This window comes from Epargyreus clarus, unplaced genomic scaffold (assembly GCF_041222505.1).
Source record: "Epargyreus clarus isolate Ecla_fem2 unplaced genomic scaffold, WU_Ecla_fem_2.2 ptg000017l, whole genome shotgun sequence".
NCBI classification, from domain to species: domain Eukaryota; kingdom Metazoa; phylum Arthropoda; class Insecta; order Lepidoptera; family Hesperiidae; genus Epargyreus; species Epargyreus clarus.
Window position 1 is genome coordinate 3,120,720 of NW_027332225.1, and position 18,233 is coordinate 3,138,952.

Below are 18,233 nucleotides of genomic sequence, written 5' to 3' on the forward strand. Positions count from 1 at the left end.
ATAAAAATATGATGGTATGGTATGGTACGGATGAAGGCTCCATGTGCGAGTTCCACTCCACTTGGCCAATTATTTATTTATCTTGAAGTAACAAACAAGAATGCAGAAACAGAACCTGATGAGCTGGTTCCACCACCCATGGACATGAGTAATCAATTAAGATTCGATTCCTACATGACGTCGGCTACAGACGCCTTGCTGCCTCTGAAGACCTATTTGTAACGCCTCGGATAAGTATCACTCCCTTACCACACCCGTGAACCAGAACACAACAACGCTTAACACAATTAAAACAGAAATAGTGACATTACACGTTCAAATCTGTATTAGAGATACATTTTACTCCCCACTATTTGCGTCTGGATTATGTGCCTAAAATTTAATGAATTCGAAGTCTGTTTCTTGGAAACATAACTATTTAGATCCAAACATCTTCTACTTGAAGATATTTCACTGTATTTACTTTACGTAATGTCTATAAACTTGGTAAGAGGCATTTAGGCATTACTTTGTGGATCCTGTTGTTCAAAGATTCTCTAAAATTACATCGTTAATCCGCCACCACGACAGTATATACAAAATGTTCAATGGTCTACTAAAAGGAGTTAAAGTTTGATTAAGTTTGTTTTTAAATTATGAATGAGTCTCCTACTAAAAGCACTCAGTACTTAAAAGGAGGCTCTGGTGACTTACTTACTTAGAATGATTATATTCATCATCATCAACCCATTACTGTCCCACTGCTGGGCACGAGTCTCCTCTCAGAAAGAGAAGAATTCCACCTCAGTCCACCGCGCTGGCCAAGTGCGTATTGGTAGACTTCACATACCTTTGAAAACTCTCAGGTATGCAGGTTTCCTCACGATGTCTTCTTTCACCGTTTAAGCAAGTGATAATTAATTTCTAATACGCGAATATTTTTTTTGAAAAATCTTAACCAACAGTTTATCACTGCTGTTCAAAATTATTATATTGTAAATAAAAAATAAAACGTTAAAGTGGAAAAAAACTCCAAAAAATTCAAAAAGATCTTTTCAAACACTACTTTCACATATTAGAGCGTTTACAAAAATAAAAAATCTTTTAGCTCTATAACATTAGTGTGATTTTTTGTAGAGAAAAATAAATAAGGCTGAAATTGTATTACTATAGGTATTAATAACATATAACCCAACCCAAGGTGCTGTCCGTTTACGGGTAAACATAAAACAAAACTCCATATCTTTTTGTGTCATCAAATCTGCGAAGAGTCAACATGTTTTAAGAGACAAAAAGTGCGGTCCGAACATTTACGTTTTGTATACATTATGTTACATTTTCATGCTGTTTTTCTTTTTAAATTCAGAACTGTTTTGTTTGCAAATAGCGACATTTCCTTAGTAAGTAACCTGAGCATTAAAGTGTGAAGGTGGTAGAACCCTTTGTGGTTCGACTCCGAAGGCACCGACACCGTTTTTTTACTTTTTTGTCTATTAAAACAGCATTGTTAGATAAGATTTTAATAAGGGAAATAAAATTATCCAAGGCGATGCGACTTAGACCTCAGGGGTAGCAACGCATCTGTGGCTAACCTCAAATAAGACACTAATCTACTCTGAGGTTGATTCCCAATATCCAAGAGCGGCAGTGACCACCAACCATCAGTTGGATTAAATGGTCATTTGCTACTTCCATTGTATAAAGGAAAAAAACTATTTGCTTTCTATTATCTGAGCTGCTATGAGCTTGTAGTCGATATGATGTATAATGGTTTCTGCAACCAAAAAAAAAATCGTAGTAAGCCCAAATATTCCTGATTTTCCCAATTGAAATGCTATATGACTGTTGTAACCTTTGAGGACTAGTTTCGAACGCCTCCTATAAGTTTATCATCACCCTCTAAAATTGACTGAAAATTTGTTAAGTAGGTATAATAATTTCTATTAAATTTTGCTGGACCATATTTTTTTATTTTTACCCTTCTCACTTTGAAACATGTTGCGATCATTGGTTACTGATAAGTTTATCTTAACTCCAAGGAAAGTCTTTTTCTTTTTTTGGACCGAAAATTGTTACAAAACAGCAAAAAAATCACTATACCAGTAAAAGTTTTTTATATTCCACTCCTGGATAATGTACCTGGAGCAGACTCCATCATGGTAGATAGAAATGATAGAAGGTAAGAAAATAAAGATTAGTGACTAATTAATAACAGACTTATTTAAACCACTTACAAAGTCTCAGACAAAGTTAAATATTCGATAATAATATAACCGGAAACGAAAACTTACATAGCCTAAGAGCGGATGCGGTCTCCCATCCAACTTCCATGCATCCGATAAACTTTATAGTTATGATCTAAACAAACCAAGCGAGTTTCTAATCACTAGGTAACGATAACCTTGTCGTAAGAGATCTGGGCTTTGATAGTATAATTTACTTAGATGGTAAAGGAAAAGTTCGTGATGGAACCTACATGTCTGAAAGTACTAAAAAGTTCTCAAGGCCTGAAGCCTACAAATTCGCAATAGGGCATAATTCATCGCGCTAACGTGGTATTTTTGTTGTTGTTTGGGTTCAATGTACCTTAAAGCTTTTTATTTATTTATTAATAAAATGAGATATTTTTCCTCATCGCCATCAGTGTAGTCAAATTTAAAAATGCTTTTCATTTGTATTATTATACAAGATATACTATATATATATATTTACTTTTGCGTAGTTAGTCCGTATATACTTAAGGGCCAAATCAACAGAATTTTTACACAACGAATCCCATCAGATTAAGCTGAAATTTTGCTTACACGTTTGTTTTGGATGCATCATTAAATGAGTGACGTAATTCTAAATCCAATATTCCGGAGGCTCTTCTATTATTACTTATCTTCTTATTTCTTTCATTGCACCTTATAACAATTTATTTTTATAATCGTATCAAAATATATCTCCTCATCGCCAACAGTGCAGATACATCAAGCTTCCGATACAAGGTAGCTACAAAACTCTCTGTAAAAATTCCGCTATACTTCTCGAATGCTCCTCAATTTCCCGGAAATAGAAGTTCAATTTTAGCGACGGTCGGAGCGAATGATGAAGTCGAGACATTCCGAGATTTTAAAAAGCTATATTGGAATTAGCTGGGATTTTCTTGGCGTTCGTTATCATTATTACAAGCTTTTATTTAACTTACCTTGTTAGTTCACACGTATTTGAAGGTCAGACCTTGTTGTTAAACTTTAATCTAGTTAACCCACTCCATTATTAAATTTAAATTTTGCATACCCGTTTGGTTTGGCTTCTTCTCCATAGCGAAATACGTTCCGAAGCGGTGGTAGTTTGTAGACTTTCAAAAAGTAGTGTATATGAATCGATTTGAGTTTTGAATTTTAATTTGGATGCATCATGAACTGAGTGACGTCATTCTTAATCCAATATTGCGGACGCCTCTAGATATGTTTCTGCTTCTTTTTTCTTTCATTACACCTTATAGCAATTTATTTTTATAATGGTAACAAAATATATCTCCTCATCGCGAGCAGTGCAGATACATCAAGCTTCCAATACAAGGTAGCTACAAAACTCTCTGTAAAAATTCCGCTACACTTCTCGAATGCTCCTCAATTTCCCGGGAATAGAAGTTCAATTTTAGCGACGGTCGGAGCGAATGATGAAGTCGAGACATTCCGAGATTTTAAAAAGCTATATTGGAATTAGCTGGGATTTTCTTGGCGTTCGTACGACGTGTCAAATGTAAAATTGCTTTTTATTTATCCTTATGATATTGGTCTAAGTTAGGAAATATAATTGATTAAGAATAATTTCAGTATTTTCTTGTTATTGCTCCAAACGAAAATGAAGTGTTTTAGCTCCACTTGATGGTAAGTAGTCACGGCCGCCCATGGACAAATGTGACCAATTCCATATAGAATAGGCTCTATAAGAATAACAGATGCATTGCCACTCCTGAGGATTAATATGGTTGCCTCATTAAGTCAACTTGCATCCACACCCTTTCGATACGTGCCACTGCTTCACGCTCGAAATCGGTTCTCACTGATGGAACCGTGCTAATTCTACCTTTGAATGATAAGAAAGCAATGTGATTTGAACTCCTTACTTTACCAGATCCATGCCCTTCAACCAATGTACGCAACAAAGCCCAACCACACAAGTCAGTATCGAAGAAAGAATCTAGTACAGCGTTCCAATTTTCTAACAATTTGCAAATACACCTGCGTCTGTCGCTGGCAGATTGCGGCCGGACTATTCAGACTATTCTAATAAAACTTGCAGGAAATTGACCCATTAAACGATTCTTGCTATTTGAATTCCCGTTTGATCACGTGACTTGTGGAGTAAACGTATGTTTATATATGTGTAAATGCTTATAAAGCATATTTGTCATTATTAATTAATTAGCAGAAACTATACTTTCTCATAGATATTGCTTGAAAAATCTTGCGTTATCATTAAAATTAAATATCAAGTAGGCATTTTGCTACTTTAATGAGTATAGCGCGCTAGATTTAAATAACGAATAGAACATGCTACGCTATCTTACGTATCGTTGAAATATCTCCCATTGCATTAGCGATAGCATAGTGTAGCACGATAGCTAACCCTGCACTAGAATGCAGTTGTTGCGTCATTACTAATGTTTGTTTGTCGCTTGGACTAATGAATCGCGTGATTGGAGTCACTATCGTTTTACAACATTAAGTCATTTTCGTGTTAAATTATATAGAAAGCAGTGATAGACTAGTTGTTAGAAACTCGAACTTTCAATCGGAAGGCCAGTGGTTCGAATACCATGCACGTAGCTCTGATTTTTCAAAATAATGTACGAATCAGAAATTAATGATCACTAGCTTAGACGGTAAATAATATCATGAGGAAACCTCACAAACTCTCAAGTTTTAAAAAAGGTCATGGGAGTGTGAAGTTTTTTTTTTTATAATATAGAAGTAGCAGACGAGCATGCAGTCCACCTTCAGATGGTAAGTAGCTACCGCCGTCCATGGACATTTGTAATCAACCCCAGATAAGATTAGATATTCCTACCTGAGATCGGCCACAGATGCGCCGCTACCCCTGAGGACTAAGCTGGAACGCCTCAGAAAAGTCTGTCTCCCTTACCACACCCTTCAAACCGGAACACAGCAGCGCCTAACACTGCTGTTATTAGGTAGAAATAGGTGTGGCGGTGGTGCCGCCGGAGTCGAACCACAAAGGGTTCTACCACCTTCAATAGTGTGTAAGTCAATCTATCCGCAATTTGTACTGACAAATTTCGGATAGATTGACTTACATTATTGTATTGACAATGGACTACTCGTATGTCTCCATAAGCTCTCTCACTTCGAGATCTGTGCCTAGCAGTGGTGTAACAGTGGAGGACGTTATTAAACAAGTTATAATAAGCGCTTAAAATACTTTATAAACTGCAGCACGCTAGCGCAACCGCTATATAGCAATAGCGGTTTTGCACCCTACTAGCCATAATGGAGGGGAAATCCAGCGCAGCGCTCCAATCTTCCGGCAATTTGCAAACGCACCTGCGACTCGCCTGGCGCTGGCAGATTGCGGCCTGCACTATTCAACGTAAGCCTATTCGAACAAAAACTTGCAGGAAATTGAGCGATTAAACGATTCTTGCGCTGCTCGACTTTTAGCTTTTTGTACTATAAAAATGTTTGAAAATCACTAGGATCTTACATTTACTCTTAAAATTGATCATTTAGCGTTTATATTATTATAATGATTATTTTAATCATTTCGTTTCGTAACTTTTTTATGATTATGCATTAGTATTCGTTTGTTAATAAAGGAATTAGTATAACAAAGCGATCAATACCATTTACAAAACCACATCCAACTCTACTATCTACCTACATTTTTGACCTTCGAGCCAGATAGGAACCTAAACGATTCTACTATACAGTGGTTTTGCACCCTACTAGCCATAATGGTGGGGAAATCCAGCGCGGCGCTCCAATCTTCCGGCAATTTGCAAACGCACCTGCGACTCGCCTGGCGCTGGCAGATTGCGGTCTGCACTATTCAACGTAAGCCTATTCGAACAAAACTTGCAGGAAATTGAGCGATTAAACGATTCTTGCGCTGCTCGACTTTTAGCTTTTTGTACAAAAAATGTTGAAATAGGAGATATATTTTTTATTAATCAATAAAAAATAGTAGTTATAATAATATAAATATTGTGATAATGAATATTGTAGTTTAAGTTACATTCAAGTTATTATACTTAGATATTTCATCGGATTTGCAACTCGTGCAACAATTTTATCGGAAATCATAACTTTGATTCAATTAAAGAAGGAGTTATTCGCTAGTTTTATATCCTTCTTCTGTAAAATAAATGTAATTTACCTGTAACGAGTAATAAACTGCTTCGCCTTTCATATTTCACATGACGCAACATGCGTGACAAGAGGCCACGCTTCAAACGGAACTTCCTCATTCGGTTCAATAAAATCTATTTATGAGCATCCTAGACATTCTGTCAGTAGGAATGAAGTCACTCTGACTACAGGAAATTGATATACGAGTAAATAAAGCCACTAAATTAAGTATTGTACGACGTTCCTTATCAAATGTATTTTTGCACATTTTTCTGGAAGCTTTGAGACATGAAGTCTACGTTTTACTAAAATGTAGGAAAATTAGGCTTTTTATATTATAACATAAAAATAATAGACGAGCGTGCAGTCCACTTGATGTTAAGTAACTACTGCCACCCATGGACAATCAAACCCAGACAAGATCAGATTCTCACCTGAGGTCGAGCAGAGATACGCCGTCACCCCTAAGGACTAAACTAGAATGCTTAGGAAAATTATGTTTCCCTTACCACACCCTTCAAACTAAAACAAAGTAGCATTTAATACTGCTGTTATAAGGCAGAAATTATGTAACGATGGTGCCATCGGAGTTGAACCACAGAGGGTTCTACCACCTTTAAACTGACTTTGTCTAAACTTTAAACCTTGAACTGACCTTTTTCAAACTCCCTGGATAGTGGTTTCTTGAGCAATATGGGCTCGTGGTCTTCTCTCCTCCACGTGATCTTTGGGGGTGGGTGGCCGGTAGCCTTGCAGGTGAGGGTCGCGTTCTCCAACTCCTGAACCGACACGTCCGCTGACGTGTCATCGCTGACTATGTCTGGTGGAACTGGTGACAAATAAATAGAATGATTAGAGACAAAATCATTGGTACATTCCAGGGTATGATTACAGGGTACAGATTTTAATCTACTCTCTGAAACTGGAGGAGCGTAATCCATCAAGCTGGTAAAATTATAGTTCGACCCGGGATGTACCACTGCCACACCGTGAAGCATTTCTAGTGAAGCAGTTCTTAATGTGGACACAGGACTAAACGAGCGACCCGTCTGCCTGATGGTACGTGTGTGTCCAACTCCGAATAAAATGGTTGTTCTACTTAAAATTAATAACAAATGCGTTACAACTCCTGAAGACTAAGATGATTGGCTAATATGGAATGCAGTCGGAATCCACACCCGACCACTGAAACACAAGATTAATGGGATGGGATTTAATGGGACGGTTGTAACTGTCCTGTTGTACCATACTAGTTCCACCACCATTCTAAATCTACCACGCAAAGTATTCCGGATTCGACATCAATGGCTTAGCTTTTTGTTGGGGATGCTTCTTACAATAATTTCATAACGTATGTATATATAACTATACATTTAGGAACCATTATTATATTGTATTGTATTGAGTGGTACTAAGAAGAGGTCTAGCCTTTGATCCGCTTACAATAAGTCGATCTACGATAACAGACGTTCATAGGCGGCAGGAAGCACTTAACATTACGTAGTTATTACATTGCTATTACGTCCTATTACCTAAAATAAACAAATTAGTTTTTCGGGACCAGATACTGTTTTCACGATGAATGAGTTTCTCACGTACGAATTTCTCATTTTGTGGCTTAAGGCATCTTTAGATTCGCGAAATTGTGCGAGAGATACACACTATTTTTAAGCAATTGGGTTTTGTTTGATACTTATTCTGTAGTGAATAAGACGATATTTTCCAGTATATTCAACGGTGTTAAGTATTTAGACTACAAGTGCTAACAGTGAGTATCACGATGACGCTCGCTAATCTTGTAAAGGAACAACTTCCGTTGTTGTGACCTGGTTAAACGAAGTGGATCGTATCACGCACACGCGTATACTTTGAAACTATAACTAGATGTAACAACGTGTTTATAATGAATAACGTTAACCAATCAAAAGTGGTCGAACCCCAGGAATGATGAGCTGCGAGGGTCCTGCAAGGGATTTGCAAGCATGTGAATGATGAAAAGGAATAGGTGATCGGATGCGAAAGGGGTCTACGACAGTGGTTGTCATTTAAGCAAATTCGGCATTTGAACTGTGAATTCCACAGAAGGGGTACGAATCCCACATAACCTGGCGTCTTTTTCAAGGCAAAAAGAGGATCTACCAAAAACTGAAAAATACATGAGTTACGACCCTTCTTATTCTATTAGAAGGCTCGTGTTTTACTATTGATAATTTCTATAATTCTTGTGTTTCGGTGGTTCTATGTAGATGTCGGCTGTCTTATGAGACGACAATCTTAATCCTCAAGAGTGGCAACGAATCTGTGACCTTCAGTTAGAATATCCATGGGCGGTAGCGACCACTTCCCATCAAGACTGATGAGCTGTATGATTGTTTGCTGCTTCAACCTTATGTAAAAAATAAAATAACAAAATACGAAATAAAATGTCCACTACCATTGAACCGGAAGATAAAATCGTAAAAACACAACTCAAATCGCCCAAAACAGTCAAAAGGCAACACCGTAAGCGAGCTGCCAATTTGATAACGCGAAAAGTTTTTCACGAAACACCTCCTGTGGACGGAAAAAGTGAATTTTCACAATATCGTCGTGATTTATCTTTCTTGACGGGATAATATGGCGACTTTTTGTTACTTTAAATTTTTTTTCTTGGACCATTTATAAGAAACTCGGTCTCATGATCGAGAGGTCCGAGGTTCAAATCCCAGGCACGCAACTTTCATTTTTCAAAGTTATGTGCATATTAGAAATAAATGATCACTTCCTTAAACCGCAAAGGAAAATATGGTGAGGAAACCTGCATAGCTAGGAAATCTTAAGAAAAAAGTTTTCAAAGGTATGTGAAGTCTACCAATTCGCACTTGGCCACCGCGGTGGACTATGACCTAATCCTTCTCATTCTGACAGGAGACCCGTGCCCAGAATTGGGACAGTAACGGGTTGATGATGATGATAGACGGATATATATAAAATCCTGAAACAGTCAAAAGGCGACACCGCAAACAGGCTGCCAATTTGATAACGCGAAAAGTTTTTCACGAAACACCTCCTGTGGACGGAAAAAGTGAATTTTCACAATATCGTCGTGATTTATCTTTCTTGACGGGATAACATGGCGACTTTTTGTTACTTTAACCGTTTTTTTCGTCGGCCATTTGCATTCAACGTTCCGTTGTAACATCTCTTTGTTACGTGTCTTTTGATTCACGTTTCTTTTCTTCCAAATTTCTTTGGATTCTTTTTCCAAAATTACATCAATGATTTTGGAATGGTTTTTTCTTCAAAAATAATTGATTTTGATATGTTTTTTTTTAGTTTCTATAGCATTACTTTACAAGATACGATGATTATATTCATTACAATAGAGCTATCTTTCTCTTACCATCTTAAATTTAAGTCAGTCTTCAAAAACTACAATAAGCAAAAATGCTAACATAGGCACACAATAAAAAGGTAGGCTTGCACAAGCATGCTTTAACCCTAAAGGCATATACCGCCTCCGTTCTGTTGCCGGTAAAAACCGACAATGTAATCGTTAAGCCATTATTGTAGGTATTGAAAGTGATTAGATTGTCATGATGTTCCCCATCGCCGTTATCATATAGAATCACAATTAAATTCTACAGACAAAGAATGCAAACTAAAAACTAATGATTTGACATAAAAGTTACTTACACAAAATAAAAAAAATCAAGGATTAAAAAAATCATCTCTTAATGACACTAAATAGAGGATAGTAGCGTGCAGACGATAAATTAATTAATTTGACGACAAACAAGTACACCCCACCTTGCATTAAGTTCGTATGATACTTGCAAACTAACTCTCCACAAAGTAGGCCACAAGTTTGTCTCTGCTTCCAAACTCAGATGGATTCCTGTTTCAAACTTTAATTTAACAATTAAACTACAATTATTTCGTAGTAAACAAAGACCTCTACAAATAAACAACGTTTAGATTTATTCATCTTCAAGGCATTAGTTTCCTAGTAGCTGTATTTTGCACAGACCTGTACCCTTACCATGAGTTTTTACGTTTTGACAAATATGACTGTTTTGGTATTTGTTTACGTATGGCCCATACAATTTCCAATCAGCGCCCCTAGCGGATTGGATCAGAACTATAGTGTGGGTAACGTAACAATAAATGTCCAAATTGACAAAATACCGCTTTATGTTATGTCTCTCTTTTTTGCCAACATGTAAGGTAGACAAAAAGACTTGAGCACTTACTTATTATTACGTTTACTCAGTCTACTAAAGCAAACGGAACAGAATAATGGGTTGAGTAAACGTAATGTAAAATTGTGGGATGTTTTGAAAACTCATGTTAAGGGTACTGTATAAACAAATACAGGTCTGTGGTATTTTGTATCTTAATAAAATAATTTTGGCCATAGAAAGTTAAGTGCGGGGAATTGGAATGTTTTTCTATTGCATGTACTCGTGTGTATGTCTCATTCCTTCAGCCAATTCCAAACAGCTTAATTGACTTTAAGATGAAGTGTCGTTGGATTGGTTGGTTTGAAGAATATTTTTTAGTTTAATATTTATTAGATCCTTTATATTTTATTACAAATAGGCATACATCAGTCAGTAGGTAAATTTTAAATAACTGTGGTTACAGAAGGTCCGTAATACATGTAATAGTATCCACCTGAGTTCCAAGAGGGTCCTTATTAATTTAGGCATAGTTGTTCTTTTGGGGCAACTAATCTGTGATAGATTTCAAATAAATTTTTATTCTTATTTAGGGCCATTACAAATACCCATGTCGCAATGATCATTTACCGTCCTATTAACTTCACGTTCTTTTATTACGAGTAGTTCAAATAAAATCTCATATATAATAATAATAACAACAATTACGTTTATTTACGAAAACAAGGACTACAGCAATCATTATAACAAAACACAAAATCAATTATAACAAAAACACAAAATTAATTTCGACTTATAAATATACCTACTGTTTTGCGGATAATGTTTTGCATACCGTGCTGCAGGCTCAGCTCGCAACGTCCCTGTAGTTCCGGGAGTAGAATAGGACTACGGTATCTCCTGCCTGTCGTAAGAGGCGAGCAAAAGGGCGGGTTCCGGGGTTGCGGGTGGCAAGAGTGGGACCTCGAACCGCCCGTCGGCGACCCCGGGAAGGACGGCTGTATGTGTGGTCGCATACCGTTGTACACACCAAACGGAGTGGCGAGCAACAAGTTCACCTGGGCGGAGCCCGACGGGGCTATGCGCTAAGAGGACTCCGGTTGCGTTCCTTTGGAGATCCCGGAGCCCTCTACGCAGCGCCGAGGACGGCCACCGGGGGGGTTTTAGTGCGGTAAAAGTCCCACATAACCCGGCGTCACTCCCATAACGTCGGGTACCTTTTGAAGGTTTCCCCCTCGTAATAAAAAGGCCCAGCTCGCAAAAAGGTTACCGCACCGCTAAATTTACTGCTTCTATTATTTCAAAAACTAAAATTTACATATATATTATATATATATATATATATATATAATATATATATATATATATATATATATAATTATATATATATATATATATATATATATATATATATATATATATATATATATATATCACCTGTTTGTTGTTCTACATTGAACAACATTGAATTATCGTTAATAATAATTATGCTCTAATTACAGCATTGCTGTGATAAGCTCGATCGCGATATTGAATTTACAGGTGATATAAATTACATTGGGTTTATCGCTTAAGATATAATTACTATTGCATTGAGGTTAATTGCAAGCATAATCTGTGAATGTATTATGATATTAATTTGTGAAGTTTTTTTTATGTGCTACAAACTACTAAGATCGCATTTATATCTACTTGTCGGATATGTACGATGCCTAATGTGTCATGATTGTCCATTCTGCTAGAATGAATATTTAAAACTAGAATATTTACTTTTATTTTTAATTTTATGACAAAAAAATTAGCCATAAATGACATCGCGTGAACATAATAACTTGTAGTACTAACTTTGTAGAAGAACATATAGATCGTGTCTAAAATACCTAATTGAACTTAGATGTCTGCCTAGACAAGAAACGAATACAGAACCTTAGCATGACATGGTCGTATAATAACCTCTGCACCCATGGGTATAAAGCGACCATTCCTATTTATCTTCATAACAAATTCAGTTTGCTGAACGGCCACGGGACTCCCGAAGCAACATAAAGTTATTGGTTAAGGCCAAGATTTGAATAATACGGTTAGACACTTTTGATCGAAAGGCCAACAAGACGTAACTTTCCCACAATATTTCACGTAACCCTATATAAGGATCGAACTACATCAGGAAATTTACATAGCCTTGGGGCATTCGCCACGATGTATTCCCTCAAAACACTAAGTTTAGCGATTCACGTTTTATTCGCGCCCGCGATTTGCATCGCGTCACGATTTCCTTTCCAATTTGAAAGTTGCGCAACATCGGTCGGTCCGGATCGTGAATATCTATTAGTTTTTCGGTTATTTTTATTCCATTGTTTTCGTTTTCTCTATGTCCAAACTGTTTTTGATGCTGTTGATATCGGACAGCTCATGTATCTATTAGTTTTCGGTTATTGTTATTTCATTGTTTTCTATTTTGTCAGAAAATAAACATTTTTGATGCTGGTGATACGGGATAGCTGGTATGTCTATCAGTTTTCCGGATTCGGATTATTTATCTTTAACCGACAAATAAAGGGCGTTTAAATAATATCAATTCGTAACAAAAATGAAAATTCGATATATCACCTGCATGCGTTTATAATTACGATAAAGTCAACAAACTGGTTGCATGCGTTTGTTAATATCTATAAAATTTAAATTGTATGGTTTCAACAACTTCTTATATGAGCATATCACTTGAAGTGAAGTGCTGCGCAACAGCAGTAATTATTTGTGAATTTTTCGCATCATTTCTTACCTTTTTGCCCTCTTCCATTGTAAGTAGGCTCGCGGTGTAGAATTTACAGTGGGTCTTAACAAAGGGAAATACTATCACAATTTCCTTTCCAATTTGGAACTTGTGCAATATCGGAACGGACGCTGACTTCGTTCTTGAAATTCGATTAGTTCTTTTACGGTTGTTTTTGTTCGGAAAGATTTAATTCGCAAATCTTATAAGGTGGAATTTGTAAGAAGCTGTTCTGGTCGCAGTGTTGAATTTTTATGCATTCTACGAGACTACTTCTGAACAATATTTTTCTTTGAAAGTTTTGAACGTGTATCTGTAGGGGATTTAATGAGGACGTCTTTTATTTTGAAATTGGTTTAGTTATTGAGATCAGAAGGAAGTCACAAGCAACTATTACTAAGTAGTTTGTTGTTTATATTTCTGTAATGGAATTTATAATTAACAAATATCCATTCACATTTGATATGTAATTATTTTGTACTCATTTATTTGTCTACTTAAACTTAGAAATCATTTACTCTACATTGTCTATCTTTCTTACTTATTTTCTAAATTTGGTATAGCTTAGCTTAGCTTAGCTTAACTTCATAAAACTGGTAAATTTATTTTTTTACAATCTTCTAAGTTACTAAAATTAAGTTTCTCATGAACTAATTTTATATAAACATTTTAAAAATTACCAAACGCTAAATACAAGTATAATTTATGAGAATCGCGAAACATAAACAAGGATAAAGCTGAAACTTTTAAAACGTGAACATGCGACGGTAATAGACTTAACAAGGTCTAGACAAGCCCGGATATAATAAAATTAGTATGGTTGTCAGGATAATTCACGAAGACGACGCAAAGTTGAAACGAAACACGTTAATATATTCTGCGGAATTCCCAACTTCAGCTTTGAAACTATGTTTTAAGATTTTAAATTCAAATTGTTTTATGTCTTCTGTTTCTACTGTTCATGATTTTTTGGATTCAGACCTTTTAAATTTTAAGAGCTTGAATAGGTTATCCATTTTATTGACGTAATTCTCAAATTGTACTTGTACTCCTCGCAATAACGTCAATGATGCCCATGACACACCATATCCGGTTTTAGCAAGTTTCCACCAGGTAAATAAGGTTAATTAAAAACAGTTATTCAGTTACTAAACCAAATTTGAACCAGACGCCAAAACATTCATAACGTTTAGTAAAAAAGAAAAATACTCTATCCGGCTCTAAATATGCACCAGGCAATTCACAAACCTAGTCCGAACGTTAAAATACTCCTGCTATTGCCAAAAAAGCTATTAAATAACCAACACACGTTAAAATATGCATCGCGGAAATTCCCCAACTTACCCGAAATTCGGGGAGATTCAAAACAAATTACGCGAACCGTCTCTCAATTGTCAATAAGGCTTAATTTCTTCCGTACATAGTTAAATCCATCATGATTGATTGACGAACAGACAACGTATAAATAAAACTGTGGTGTACGGATCGTTGATCATACGGGTTAACCCGTTTTGATTGGCAGTTGGCAGTTGCATTACCTTCATACGTTTTGACTAATCGTTTTTGATGTATCGATTGGAGACGAGGATTAAGGGGAGATCGTTTTATATGGAAAACATAGTTTATTGTACAATACCGATGCAAGTGTTATTTTGGATGGGCTGCACTTTTTATGTCAACTCGTGGGCTTTTGATTGGCAGTTGGCAGTTGCATTACCTTCATACGTTTTGACTAATCGTTTTTGATGTATCGATTGGAGACGAGGATTAAGGGGAGATCGTTTTATATGCAAAACATAGCATATTGCACAATACAGATGAAGGTGTTATTTTGGATGGGCTGCAGTTTTTATGTCAATCCGTCGATTTTTGATTGGCAGTTGCATTACCTTCATACGTTTTGACTAATCGTTTTTGATATATCGATTGGAAACGAGGCTCAAGGGGAGATCATTTTATATTCAAAATAGAGTATAGTGTACAATACGCGGTAAAGGTTACATGTTAGGTAAATATTATTTTGGATGGGCTGCAGTTTTTATGTCAGCTCGTCGGTTTTTGATTGGTAGTTGCATTAACTTCAAACGTTTTGGCTAATCGGTTGGAAACGAGAATCAACGTTGGAGATCGTTTATATGCAAAACTAGGTCTTAGGAAGAATATGGATGTAAATAGTATTGATTCCTTTTTTCTGGATTCGCTACAGTTATATACTCGTAGTATACGTTACCGCTCGTCTTTTGATTGGCACTCGGCAGTAGCATTTCATTCATACATTTTAACTAATCGTTTCGATATTTTGGTGTATCGATTTGATGCGAGGATTAATGGGAGAAATCGCTTTGTAAGAAAAACAGAATTACCTATCGAATAGTTTTTTTTATTTTGGGTGAGTTCAGATTTATATTTTACGTCAATTCGCCAGTTTTTGACTGAGTTGCATAAACCTTCATAGTATATTTTTACATGTAAAGCAGGGATTTGTCCACAATTTAGTTTTTGAATACCTTTTTTATATTTTGTATGAGTTGCACGATTTTAGTTTGTCTGCTGGACCCTATAAAGTAATATAGCGCAACTTACGGATTATTTAAAAACGCAGTTAATAATATAGTATTATTTCAAATAAAAAACGAAGACGATGCTGTTATTATGCACATCGTAAAACGTATTGTCATATTGATAAAACAATTCCAATATTGAGTGCGGATATCTACAATATTGCTTACTCGCAAAGACGGAATATGCATATTGCTTACAGACTTGCCAAGGTGACATATCAATATGTCAGCAACTGTACTCAACTGTTGCGGAGTGACGAGAACTTTGTGGGCGAGCTTATAGCGAACTTTCCACGTAACTTTCACTAAGCTTTGGCGAGATGGTATCTTGCATAGAAATGTCTTCATGTGCTTAATCTGTTGCGTCTTGTTGCGTCTAACTTTTGAACTATTTGACGGATCAAGGTAATTTACTCAAAATGTATTTATTCTGTCTAACTAATAGAGAATACTACGTATATGTAAACATTGACTTAGTCATAATATGATCTTGGTTTAAAAACGATATTATTTGCCGAAGAGATGGTTCTACTTTCCAATTATTAGGAAAATAAATGATTGTTAATATCATTAGTCATTTTTAAACTTTTACTTCTAACCCTTACAAAACTAATGTAAAAGAAACGGCGTCCATACTCTTTTACCGAAACGATAAAACTGTTTTACACTAGAAATATCTATGCATCTGGTATTATCGGTCAAAACCATACTCATTATTAAACCTTTCAAAAGATCTTGACAATATGTATGAATTCCTGTACCCTTAGTATTTTGAGTTTTTACGTTCATACAAAAATATGACTATTTTTGTATTTGTTGTATTTCCCATCCCATTGGAAATGTATGGGCAAATACGTAAACCAATACAAAAACAGTCATTTTTGTAAAAGAAAAAAAACGTATAAACTCATACTAAGGGTACTGATACAAGTTACGTAGTACAGTGCCCCATTTTTAGATTCGTACCCAAACAAACTTTAATATAGTTGCAAGGCCAAATTGTTCAAAGGTTTCGTTTCATTTCTAAGGAATTCGCAACCAAGAAATAAATACGAAACGTCTGGAAATGAGATATTACTAAAACAAAAATCGTTTGCGGCTATAAATCACCAGTACCATAGATATTATTCGGTGCCTGGCAGTGCTTAGTCTGTTTATGTAAAGGTAGTCCCGACTGTGGTAACACAATTATACCTTTTGGTACCCTATAGCGGCATACAGCATTTCTTTTTTAATTTATTTTTGCTAGCTTTTACCTTCGGCTTTGCTCTCGGGCAGAGGTCGGTAATTGTTGTTTTTTTTATCCCTCGGAGTATTTCGAAATAAAAGGTACCCTGTATCATTTAATGGAGTCCGGGCAATGCGTGTACAAATTTGCAACGCTTTGGAAATTAAGAGGTGAAAGCGTATCAAACAAACAAAGTCACGCATTTTCGCATTTTTTTTATAATATAGGAGTAGCAGACGAGCATGCAGTCCACCTGATGCCAAGTGTCTACTGCAGCCCATGGACATCTGTAATCAATCCCAGATAGGATAAGATATTCCTACCTGAGGTCGGCCACAGATGCGCCGCTATTCCTGAGGACTAAGCTGGAATAACTCGGAAAAGTATGTCTCCCTTACCACACTCTTCAAACCAGAACACAGCAGCGCTTAACACTGCTGTTGTAAGGCAGAAATAGGTGTGGTGCCGCCGGAGTCGAACCACAAAGGGTTCTACCACCTTCTAAAAAATATAATTAGATAGGATATTATGGAAGTACCAAATGTATTCAACCCTAGATATGACCAGATATTATCTGAGGTTAGTCTTAGATGTGCAGCTATCCAAGACTAATTTGAAATGCCTCGGATGCCTTACCATCAGATGGATTCCACGCTCATTGGATGTTCTTAAAAAGGTATCTAAACTTAAGATTTAGGCTACGGTTCGAACACAAGACCTAGAATATTTATGCTGAATGAATAATATCTAGTATAATATACCTAATACAGGACTTCTTCGCACTAAATCACTATAAATGAGACTATCAACTCCAGCAAGCAGATCGATTGCCATACGAGGGATGAGTAGGACTTTTCTTTTAGTCCCATTTTCTTTAGTAAATCTTTAATTCAGTAACGTTTGCTTTATCTTTTAGAAAAGAAAGAGATGATAATACATATTATTGTATTTTATGGTAACGTCATTAAATGCTTCATTACTTATTTTAAGGCAAAGATGATTTTATAATAATTTCGTCTAATAAGCTAAAAGGAAATAAATTAGTCAACAGCTAAATAGACACTGAAATATAGCAACAGTGGAAAATTTAGTCCAGCTAGTGTATAACGGTTAACGGCTAAATTGTTACTTAATGGCTACCTACGAATTTTCATATAGAACAAGGATCCGGTA

General features: G+C 36.1%; 1 protein-coding gene across 3 annotated transcripts in view; it reads right to left on the reverse strand.

Moving 5' to 3' along the window:
* Nucleotides 1–18,233, reverse strand: part of LOC140749030 (limbic system-associated membrane protein) — a 101,835-nt gene that overhangs the window by 29,920 nt on the left and 53,682 nt on the right. For all 3 annotated transcript variants that reach the window (XM_073082034.1, XM_073082035.1, XM_073082033.1), the window contains exon 5: nt 6,994–7,167. In XM_073082034.1, coding sequence (XP_072938135.1) covers nt 6,994–7,167 — 174 coding nt within the window. The remainder of the gene's footprint in view (nt 1–6,993; nt 7,168–18,233) is intronic.